The sequence below is a fragment of the Rhinolophus sinicus genome, chromosome 7 (genome assembly GCF_057876585.1).
Source record: "Rhinolophus sinicus isolate RSI-liver-muscle chromosome 7, RSI-T2T, whole genome shotgun sequence".
NCBI lineage: Eukaryota > Metazoa > Chordata > Mammalia > Chiroptera > Rhinolophidae > Rhinolophus > Rhinolophus sinicus.
This window is the reverse complement of record NC_142507.1, coordinates 47,379,955-47,391,993: the sequence shown is the minus strand read 5'-3', so window position 1 is coordinate 47,391,993 and position 12,039 is coordinate 47,379,955. Positions and strand designations below refer to the sequence as shown.

Below are 12,039 nucleotides of genomic sequence, written 5' to 3'. Positions count from 1 at the left end.
CTTGGACAGCAGTTCAGTGGTTATACTGAAGTTCCAAGAAGAGAGTCCTTGGGGAACAGCGGGACGACCTGAGCCTGGGTGTCAACCAGCCCCAGGTGACCATCCTGGCCCTATCAGTCATGAGCATATCACCTCACCTTCCAGAGGCTCAGTTTCCTCATCCATGAGATGCAGGGAGAAATTCTTAACTTGTAAGCTCTGGGAACATTACAGATCTGTGTCAAGTGCCTAGTGTGGTAGCTGGCATGTAGCTGGCTCAGCAAATGGCAGCTGGCACTCTCTCATCTATGCCCTCACTCAGACACACGTCTGTAAATGACACGATCAACTTGTGTCCCATATCGGTCCAAGACCCTCAATGGGGCTCAATAAGTGTCAAATGAATGAAAAGCAACACAAACAAAAAGTTACCATGGCAAACCTACAGTCCACAAAGTGGAGTCTCAGATGCAGACACTGTCCCAAGACATTATTCTAAGTCAAAGAAACTTTTAAAATCAGTTATTTTACTACACTGAGAAGATGATGGGAGAGTTAAAAATAATACAGACTGTGGCCTCAATTTTGAAACTTAAACATCTGTGCAGAAATGCTCCAGTCGTACTGTCTGCTGACTTGAAGAGAACAGTAAAAACGAGAAAGGCCTATGAGACTAGGATTAAATAAAAAAACCAAGAAGGCTCTGAGAAAGAGTTTCTAGTATTGCCTATCTCTGAACTATTTTTCAGTTTAAGGTAAAAAGCAGTTAGGCCCTTCTGAGGACATCGGCACTCACCATGATATGCAGACAATCGGTGAAGCTCAGGGGCCAGCTCTCCATCTATGAGGCAGACCCAGGGGAGACTTTCCAGAGGAATACAAATAAAGTGACTCACTCAAGGGCATACAGAACAAAGTCAGGAAAGCAAATCTATTATTCTTAGTTGGATAGAGCATCTTAAGTCCAAATGCACTTTTAGACTCTAGGGTTAAATCGGTTCCCTACAAGGTTTTGGGGAGCAGCTCCGCGTCTCCGTAACTGCAGAGATTGAAGCAGTACCTGCGAGAGCCCAGTAGGCGGTGCCCACACATTCGTTCAGCAGGACGAACGCCACCAGCGACATGCCTCCATTCATCACGCCCACCAGGAAGCGGGTTATTACAAAGAACTCGTATGAGGGGGAAAACCCATTTGCAATCGCGAATAAGATATCAAGGGCAAATCCTAGAAAGAGAGGAACGGCATTCAATACTCCGGAGGCAAAACAGCATTTGGGGAAAGTAATCAATTATATCCATTAGTTTATAAAGATAAATCTCTGTAAACTTCACTTTTCTGAGCTATGGTTGTTTTTTTGTTGTTTTTGTTTTTTTAATGGCTTCTTTTAAAAATTATAAATAACAACTACGGTTTTCTTTCTTTGCTACAAGTTAACATCTGTCAATCACGCCATTTTCAATTATTCACAATAATGCTGGAAATTTAAAAATCCTAGCTCTCACCCAGCTTGTCAAGAGAACTATACTGTGGCGCTCATTTGAAATGAATCAACACACAAGATATAAGGAAATGGATCTAGCAGGATTTCTCAATCTTTGTTCTCCTTAGAAACATGGCATGAATTGGAATTTGGGGGCTGCAGAAAGCACTGTCATCTATGAAAAGCTTGCAGTGCGAATATCTGGTCTTCTGCAGTGACACTGGTCACTTGAAAATGCTCGGCCAGAATCAACTCTGGCTGCCGTTTGGCCTCTTGTCAGTGTAATAAAAACCAGTTCTGGGTCCACATGGCAATTCCCTGAGAGCCTTAAGGAAAGAGTCCCCTTATCATTTCCCTGAGAACCTTAGGGAAATATGTTCCCTTATTCAGTTCATGAACACTCTACTCAATTACCTGTGAGATAGACTTTTTTCCTTCCGAAGCGATCCGAAAGCTGACCAAATGAGATGACGCCCACAAACACACCGCTGAAGAAAAAAGAGCTTGCTGCGCTGACTTTGTAAGATCGGTTGGCAATTAAAAACCACTAGAGGAAGAAGAAACAGAAGAGAGACAATTAGGTCACAGAAAAGAAGGGCAAATTGAGTTAGCTATTAAAAAACAAGAACAAAACAAAGGTACAACAAAACAGGTACACTGCAACTTCTCCACCGCATTACCCACTATTAACCAGAATTCAGTAGAGCATCCATCTTGGAAAACATCCAAAGAGAGTCTGTCTTCAGAAACATTAGAAATCATTGTTATTGTAAAGTGCTCCCATAGTACTGTATACACATCTCATTAGAGCCCTGGACACAGGACGTAGTAGCCAATTATTTATGCATCTGTTGACTAGGTCCCTCATCCCAAGACCCAGTGTCTCTAGGTAACAGGAGCCATGTCCTATTGATTTCCATTTCTCTGACACCTAACATACTACACGGCATATATGAGGCAACAAACAAACAGCCCTTTTCTCCAATAGAGTAATGGGTTTAAAGTCCCTTAAATACTTTTCCCAAAAAAATTAAACATACAATTACCATACGATCCAATAATTCCATTTCTTGGATATATACACAAAAGAATGGAAAGCAGGGACTCAAGCAGATATCCGTACACTAACGTTCATAGCAGCATTACTCACAGTAGCCAAAAGGTGGAATCAACCCAAATGTCCATCAAGAGATGGATAAAGAAACAAAGTGTGCTATATACACATGATGGAACAGTATACAGCCTTAAAAAGGAAGGAAATTCTCACATATGCTACCACATGGATGCACCCTGAGGACGTCATGCTAAGTAAAATAAGCAGAGAGTCGAACAAACTCAAAAAGAGTCTGGAGGCTTTGCTAGAAATGAATGAGAAGGATTTATTACACAGCTAGGCAAAAATCGAGAAGTGTTCCAACTTAGAAAGAAAAGTTAAAAGTCCTTATAGTAAAAAGCACATTCTTGAGAATTATCAGTCCTGCATGCTTAGCCCTAGGGTTGGTCTGGGATGGTTATCAGTCAGGTTGATGGATGCCAGGTCCTTCAAGGGGGAATCAAGAGGTCTGGGTATGTGGGCCCTTCAGGGGTCAATTAGAAGGTTATCTAGAGGTCCAGATGTACATCACGGCATACACGTAAGACTGGAAAGTTCAAAACGTTTAAGTGCCCAGGCTAATTAGAACAAGAAGAGACTCTTTCTTCATGCCTCAGTCTTCATAATGGTAATAATTTTAGCAGCTTGGTTAAAGTGACTCCCTTTTATATATTCCCCACCATCTCTCTTTCCTCACACACAAAAGGCACAAATATTGTACGGTTCTATTTATGAGTGTGTAAAAAAAAAAAAATAGAAACAGCCATTGTAAAACCTAGTTGAAGCTGCCATCCCAAAGGAACTGTCTTATTCCTCAAACCTTTGGAAAGTTCAAACTGGGCAAAACAATCTTCGGACAGGGCTTCAACCCCAGACAACTGTCATAACTACTGACTGAAAATTAAAGACATTCTTTAGAATGAGCATCACTGTGTTAGCTTATTAACACTCATAGAAATTGCTTCTGTATATTCATGTAATCGTTCCCCTTCCCTTTGTTATAAACACCCCTTGCCTCCCACTCCTGATCAGAACACTACGTGGGTTTCTGCCTGCATCAGGGCGTCAAGAATTCTATTCAGTGCTATTCTTTTGGATCTTGAATAAAAGCTTGTTGCCTCTAATTATATAGCCTTTTTATCTTTTGGTTAACAAATGTAAGCAATGTACAGTAAGAAATACATATTTGGTCTTCATCCACTGTTCCTAGCACATAGCTCCCGAACCCTGTGTAATCTCCTAAGAGCCACAGGGGCATTTGTTGTTATAATCATTAGTTTTGTTCCTAGTTCCTAAAAATCTTCAGAGCAATAAAGGTAAAATCTTCAGAGCAATAAAGGGGCTCTTAGGCTTGTCATTTACAAGCCCCTTTCAACCACACCTGAGTATATGTTAATGAAGTGACTTTTGGAAAGCCCCTGAGATGGGAGCCGGCTGCCAGAGGAACCAACCACGTGATCAGAGGCTTGGAACGTTCAGCCCTACCCCCTAGGCTTCCATAGAGAGGAGAGGGACTGGAGGTTGAATCAATGGCCAATGGCCAGTAATTTCATCCATCATGACAATGTAATGAAGCCTCCATTAAAAACCCAAAAGGATGGGGTTCAGAGAGCTTCCAGGTTGGGGACCATGGGGAGCTTCTGGCACACCCACAGAGAGCATGGAAGCTCTGTGCCCCTTTCCACATGCCTCGTCCTATGTGTCTCTTTCATCGGGCTGTTTATGAGTTATATCCTTTTATAATAAGCCAGTGATCTAGTCAGTATAATGCTTTCCTGAGTTCTGTGAGCTGCCCTAGCAAGTGAATCTAACCCAAGAAGGAATGCCATTATCTAAAGCCCTGTCTAGCGACGCGTTAAGGCGATCTTTGGTTATAAAGGTAAAAGTCAACCTGTGTTGCAGAGGTAACCTCAGAGGACCAAGAGAATGTTCATCTTGCCCCTTTGCAGCTCCTTTCATAGAATCAGCAAAGACAGGGTGGTGAAAAGCCCCTCCTTGAAAACTTGCAGCAAGGCACCTCTGTTGGTTGTTCCTTCTTCACCTTTCAAACCACTCCTCTCCCAAGCTTTGACAACCAGTCACTATGGCCCAGAGCAATGTAGCTTCTCTTCTCTTGTATTTTCTGTGAGACTGAATCGATAAAGATCTTGACAACACAGCTTCTGTACATCTAAGCGCAGCAACAACAAAAACAAAATTCAGGCATTGGAAAATAAACAAGGATAACGGCCCCGCAAGACTGCTGTGCTTTGCTTCTAAAGTCTCCTGTTCTTCACACGTGATGCTCAACAAGGTACAATACCCTTGTTTTGCCTAGCCCTTAGGAAGTCACAGCTCTTAGTGGCCGCCGTCATTTAAATAAGAGTGATGGAAGCCATACGACACAAAAACGAACTATGCTCCTGACATTTTTCATTTGGGGATTCAATAAATATTTGATTAGTTTCTACTAGGGGTTAATAACTATTCGAAAGACTGGGAATACAGATGTGAATGAGCTAGACATGGTCCCTGCCCTCACGGCGAACAAGTGCCAGTGGAGTAAGATAGGCATTACACAAGTAAACACATAGGGAAAGACTGGGGGGAAACCCCTTTAAATAGGGTATTCAGGGAAGGCTTCTCTGGGGAGGTGACATTTGTGACGTTGAGGGTAAGTGCAACGGCCCTAGGGGAGACACACCAGTGCGCCTCTCGTGGAGATGGTATGAAATGAGGCCACAGAGGTGGGCAGGCATTGGGGCATGCAGGGCCCTGAGCCATGATAAGGAGCCGGGGTTTTATTCCAGTGCAAAGGGAAGATGCTGAAATACTGGATTTATGTTTCTAACGCTCACTCTGGCCACTCTTAGAAAATGCAATACAGTAGGAAAAGTGGGAGCAAGGAGCCTGCTGCAATAGTCAGAGAGGTAATGGCAGCTTGGACCAGGATAGAAGCAATGGTGATGGAGAGAAGTACATGAACTTGGGGTGTATTCTGAAGGCAGAATGGGCAGGACTTGCTGATGAATGAGACGTGGAAGGGGGAGGAGAGAAAGGAAGAGTCCAGGATTATACCTACGTTTTTGAGCCACTCAGTGGACAATGGTGACAGTTATTGAGATGGAGAAGGCTGCAAGGAGATATCAGATACGTGATGAGAAACTCAGAGTTCTGTTTAGACATGCAGAGATTGAGATGCCTATAAACCATCCAAGAGGAGATGCCAAGCAAGCATTTGGATCTGAGTCTTGAGCTCAAGATTGGCTGTGAAGAAGAGCCAAGAAATGGGACAATATTTGACAGATATGTGGGGTCAAAGATTATTGGTATGTTTTTTTTAACATGTGTGCATGTTGATGAGAGCGACCCAGTACAGAAGATATCCTTGCAGGAGGAAAGCAAGACGGGATGGGCATGACTGTGCAAAGCAGAGAGGTCAGCCTTTCACAGAAGCAGGGAGGTAACACCACAAAAGGGAGGCAGGCAGCCTGTGGGTTCAGAAGCAGGCAATGAAGGAACTCCTACCTGCTTGCTTCATTTCCTTTTCATTGAAAATATCAAATGAGGTCAAGAGTGGAAGGGGTGGAAGTGGAGGGGGAGTCAGAAGTCTAGGGAGGAAGATGTCGCACAGGATCCCCTCAGGAGTGGGACACGGCCCATTCAAGGGAAATGCGGTAGGACTGCCAGGCTAAGCTGAATGCACCTTTGAGCTCTGTAGTTACCGATCTTACGAGGAGGAGATGGGGGGTTAAGCATACACAGAGTTGGGGATTTCTCAGGGAGGGATAGTGGCCGCGGGGAGTTGTGGGGATTTGCAAAGCAGTGAGTATTATAGTGAAATATAAGCTAGTTAAGGAGAAAATGAAGACATACCGGGGATGGACGGTGGGGAGTGAAATAACGTCACCATCAGGAAAACCTCTGACATTCTTAACCTCTCTGTACTTTCCATTCTTTCCCCAATTGAAGTTTGCTTGTCCCCTGAGGAAATCACCTACTGAACTAGATCCCTCTCAATTAGAGGCTCTAAATATCCACTCTTCTTTTCTTTTCTTCCACGGTAATAGAATGTTTAGCCAGGAATATGGCTACCAAGAAGGAAGACTAAATGTCCCAATCTCCCTTACAATTAGGTGTGGCCATATTATCAAGTTGTGCACAATGAATGTAAGCAGAAGCATCACGTGGCAGCTTCCAGGAATTTCTCTGAAGAGACAGCTGATCTGCCCTTTGCTCCATCTGTATTTCTACTATCCTAGTGCTTAGGACGTCCCTTTACAAGCTGGAGCTCTATCTGGGGTCATGAGAGGATGGCCACATATCAAGTCAAAAGCGGGAAGGAGCCTGGGTCCCTGAGGACACTGGGGTAGGGCCAGGCATTGGCATATCTTTTAGGGTCTCCAGATGATTCTCATAGGCAATCAGGTTAAGAACCCCTGTCCCGGCCCTGCCATCCTCAGTAACTGCATGACTTCTAAGTTTGGATTTTGAAGATCCCACCCCCTAGTTTTCCTACTCATTTCCTTCAGCACCCCTGCCCCACATTCTCCAACCATTTCAAGACCTCCAATCCCCCAACTCTACAGGAAGTACGACCTGAGTCACTAAAAAAGATTAAACCGTGTTAAGAAGCCCTGATCTAAGGATTTGTTAAAAAAAAAAAAAAGAAAAGAAAAGAAAAAAACAAGGAGTAAAATATATTTTAAAGTTTCATATAAAAGAGATTAAAAGAGTTTTGGAATTTGAAGAAATAGCGTTTTGTGAAAAACTAATTTATTTTGGATATGTGGGTGAGAAAGGCCTGTGGTGATATTTTTCCAGGTCAAAAAATGAATCAAATATTAAATGTCAGGTTGGCCTAGAAAAGAGAGGACTGTAGTTATCAGAGGGATATCCCTTCTCTTACAGTGGCCAGTAAACAAGGCCTAATTGTACTTGTTTTTAATACCTTGGTGCTCAAACACTTGCTTTTAATTTTTTCGCGTCTTTGGTGTTCCTTTTGGAGTTTTCATGCCTTTAAAATGGGGCCTGCAATTTTGATTATCCTGCAGCTCAATTTCTGCTAGTGTGTTTGTATGGCCAAGATGTTTAGACTGACACTCTTCTGTTTTGCGCTTTGTAAGGAGTGGTTGACGTGTCTACTCCACAACCAACAATTCTGTTGCCCACATTTACAGAACTTCTCCAATCCATCAAAAAGGCTATAACACCAACCTTCCAACAACTGCAGAGCAATCACCTTGGATGGCAGTTTGAGGAAGAAATGGCCCAAGGGACGTTTCACTAGCAAACCCCAAATTCTGATTCTCAGACTGCCAGTTCCAGTGTCAAAGTAATTTCTAGTAATTTTTTTTCAGATCAGTGCTGGCTGGGCTAATGCATTTCCCTGTTTCTCCCGGGATATATTCAGGAACTGGGAGGAAAACTGAAAGGCACTGCCAGGTTTTAAGAAAGCACATGGGAGAATGTGAAGCTAGTAACCAGAAGATGTCCCTGACAGATCTGGGCGAACGGGGTGGTTGACTCAGGAGCTTGAGGACTTGGGAAATGTGTTAACCATCAGCCACATTCCCGCCTCCTCTAACATGTGCTATTTTCACTTAAACGTTTGGTTTGGTTTCCAATCTTAAAAAATTTTCCAACATAATTTACATATTTATCATTTACCTACAATGTGAACTCAAGTTTTATTTTGTCAAAGCTCAAACAAGATATACTAGGAGAGTGGTCCTATAACATTTGAGAAAATGTATTGGTATAACTTGTTTTTAAGTTTTGGAAAGACATCACCCACCAGACGAGACTCAACTGCTCACTTATTTTCATATCCTTTTGGTCAATTTTTAGTACCAAGGTAAAACCCAAAGCACATATCACCAGGACAACAGAAATTAAACTATAATAAACCTAAAAAAAAAGAAAAAAAAAGATGAGCATGACATTCTTGAAAAATGTGTTTTTTTATGAGGCTTTAAATCTTAAAAATCATAAATTTATAAGTCACTCAAATCCTTAATTGTCTCGAGATTATTAAAGTGATGATTCTCCTATACTCTTTACATGACAAGCCAAATTCTAACGCTACAGAATGAATGCTCTTTTTTTTACCAATTCATTTCAAATTGAAAAATCACTTGCAAATTGAAAAAGCAGAAACTTTCTTTTCAGATACATTAAAGAAAATGAAGAATATAAAGACAAAATAATTTCAGTCCTTCAGACCTAGCCAAATACATTTTTGATTTTTACTTACACCATGTACAAGAAAAAACTCAAGGGCCTGCCCGGTGGCTCAGGCGGTTGGAGCTCTGTGCACCTAATGCCGAAGGTTGCCGGTTCGATTCCCACATGGGCCTGTGCCAGATGGCTCAGTTGGTTGGAGCGCGGGCTCTCAACCACAAGGTTGTCGGTTCGACTCCTGCAAGGGATGGTGAGTTGCACCCTCTGCAACTAACAATGGCAACTGGACCTGGAGCTGAGCTGCACCTTCCACAACTAAGATTGAAAGGACAACAACTTGACTTGGAAAAAGTCCTGGAAGTACAGACTGTTTCCCAATAAAGTCCTGTTCCCCTTCCCCAAATTAAAAAATAATAATAATAAAAATAAACTCAAAATGGATTAAAGACTGAAATGTGAAACCTAAAACAATAAAACTCCTTGAAGAAAACATAGGCAGTAAACTCTCTGACATTGCTCTTAATTTTTTCTGATATATCTTCTTGGGCAAGGGAAACAAACAAAAATAAGTAAGTAAATAAATAAACAAATGGGACTACATCAAACTAAAAAGTCTTTGCATAGCAAACCATCAACAAAATGAAAAGACAACCTACTGAATGGGACAAGCTATTCACCAATGACACATCCAATAAGGGGTTAAGTTGATATCCAAAATTTATAAAGAACTCATAGAACTGAACGCCCAAAAACGAACAATTCAATTACAAAATGGGCATAGGACCTCGATAGACATTTCTCCAAAGTGGACATACAGATGGCCAATAGACATATGAAAAGATGCTCAACGTCACTAATCATTAGGGAAATGCAAATTAAAACCACAATGAGATATCATCACACTCCTGTCAGAATGGCCATCATCAATAAATCAACAAACAACAAGTGTTGGCGAGGATGTAGAGAAAAGAGAACCCCCGTGTACCGCTGGTGGGATTGCAAATTGGTACAGCCACTGTGGAAAACAGCATGGAGCTTCCCAAAAAATTAAAAACAGAACTACGAGTATGCACCCCTATGTTCACTGCAGCGTTACTCACAATAACCAAGAGATGGAAGCAACCTAAGTGCCCATCAATAGTCGACTGAATAAAGAAGAAGTGGTACATGTATACAATAGACTATTACTCGGTCATAAGAAATGAAATCTTACCATTTGCGACAACATGATGAACCTAGGGGGCATTATGCTAAGTGACATAAATCAGACAGAAAAAGACAAATACCATATGATCTCACTTATATGAGGAATCTAAAGAACAAAATAAAGGAACAAACAAAACCTTAATAGACTCATACAGAGAACAAAAAGATGGTTGCCAGATGGGAGGGGGGTTGGGAGACTGAGTGAAAAAGGTGAAGGGACTAAGAAGTACAAATTGGTAGTTACAAAACAGTCACGGGGATGTAAAGTGGAGCATAGGGAATATAGTCAATAATATTGTCATAACGTGTTTGGTGCCAGGTGGGTGCTAGACTTATCTGAGACCGCTGTGCAAATTATATAAATGTCTAACCACTACGCTGTACACCTGAAACTAGTACGAAATAATATTGAATGTCAACTGTAATTGAAAAACAAAAAAATAAACAACATCTGTGTTTTTGTTCATATGCTTACCATAATCACCAGACATAGTTCACACATTCGCTTACGATACTGTATTCTCACAAAGGATCTGAGGGGCCTAGCATTAAAAGCACTGGAATCAGGCACAAGTGGGGACAGACAACCACAGCAGGTGCCTGGAAAATAAAGATAAAAGGAACATAAACACGGCAAATACCGGAGTGAGGAGCCATGCAGAACCTTCTCACTCTGAAAGAGGGAAAAAGGCAGGCAAGCAGAAATGCAGGGAGTTGAGACAATTATGACTTCTGACTGGGTAGGAATGAAGCACCTGAGAGCTATTTTTGTTTAATATTTGAACTCTTACTATTTAGAGGCTGAGAATAAAGGACATCGCCCCAGAAAGGATAAAGTGTTGGTGTACGTCAAGAAGAGAGAATGGAACAGGGGCCAACAAGTATGGGTGTGGGTGTCAGAGGTCATTACAGGTCAGCCTGGGGAGGGTGGGGGCATCAGAGAAGAGAGTGGATTCAAGCTGGTTATAGAGACCTGGGCCGGGTCAACCATAAACAGGGATTTGAAGCCGCTGGCGTGGATGAGATCAACCACAGAGTGAGTGAGGCTTGAAGACAAATTTTAAAGGAAGCAACAAAATGTGTCTCGAAATCATCAATCTTTACGCTTCGTGAAAATGTCACACATCCAAGCAATCCTTACTCTGACCTGACAGAAATATGATAATCTGAAAAATGAAAGCATTGCTTTAAAATGGGCTGCATGCTTTTGAATCCTAAACATGAATTAATACCTGAGGACTAAAAATATATATCAAAGCTATGTCAAGTAGAAAGGCTGCAGCACCGTTTAACCAGATAATTAATAACCAACCAACTTTTACAGAATATTCTCCTCTAATTCTAACCACCACCATTTAGAATAGGTACATTACCATTATCATTAGTCCCAACTTTACGATGATACGACTGCAACCCACTCATTATTACACCCAAGTAACCAGTGGAGCCCGGACCTGATGCCGAAATATCTGTCTCAAAATCTCTTCCTCTCGGTACTATTAGCTCGACTTAGTCAAGTCTTAGAATTCTGGAGCTAGCCAGTAATCTAACACTATATTTGAGTGTTTTAAATCAAAAGCACTGAAATTACAACATGCTGGGTAGAGACTTTCTATTTTTTAACCCTTAGCATGTGTTCCACTCAAGAAGCGATAAAAAAATTAACTATTAGAAGGAATAATAGAAACAAGTAGGTCCTGTGGCTTAGGGCAACAGAACCAGGGGTTGGGAGAGAGGGAGAAGGAAGAAAATGAAGGTTCCATGTCATATAGGAAGTTAAGGGTACCTGGCCTGTGGGCTTGGGAAACATAAGGAGAAGGCTGGGGGTGAGAAGCAGAGAATAACGTATTTTAAAATCAACTTCCAAAGTGTTTTGGCTTTTTTTTTTTTTTTTTATGGCGATTTATCTCGTTCTACAGTGTATGCTTTAAACACAAATACTTAATAAAACTTCTATTTTTTTAATTAAGCTTTTATTATTTCCTGCCTATGTGACATCCTGGTGTACCCACATGACAAATAAATCGTTCTCAGGTTGCTTTTTCTTTCCTCCGCTGACTAGCACTGAGCTGCCGTATTCTTCCCCTCTGTACTAGAACACGAATTACAAGAGGTGTT

At 41.6% G+C, this 12,039-nt stretch overlaps 1 protein-coding gene across 2 annotated transcripts in view; it reads right to left on the bottom strand.

Moving 5' to 3' along the window:
• The window catches only part of SLC22A15 (solute carrier family 22 member 15), a 66,741-nt gene that overhangs the window by 30,845 nt on the left and 23,857 nt on the right, over positions 1-12,039 (bottom strand). For both annotated transcript variants that reach the window (XR_012491608.2, XM_019730336.3), the window contains exons 3-4: positions 1,875-2,007; positions 1,040-1,204 (exon numbers count right to left, since the gene is read on the bottom strand). Coding sequence is in view for 1 of the 2 variants with exons in the window: in XM_019730336.3 (XP_019585895.1) it covers positions 1,040-1,204; positions 1,875-2,007 (298 nt within the window). In the remaining variant the exon portion in view is untranslated. The remainder of the gene's footprint in view (positions 1-1,039; positions 1,205-1,874; positions 2,008-12,039) is intronic.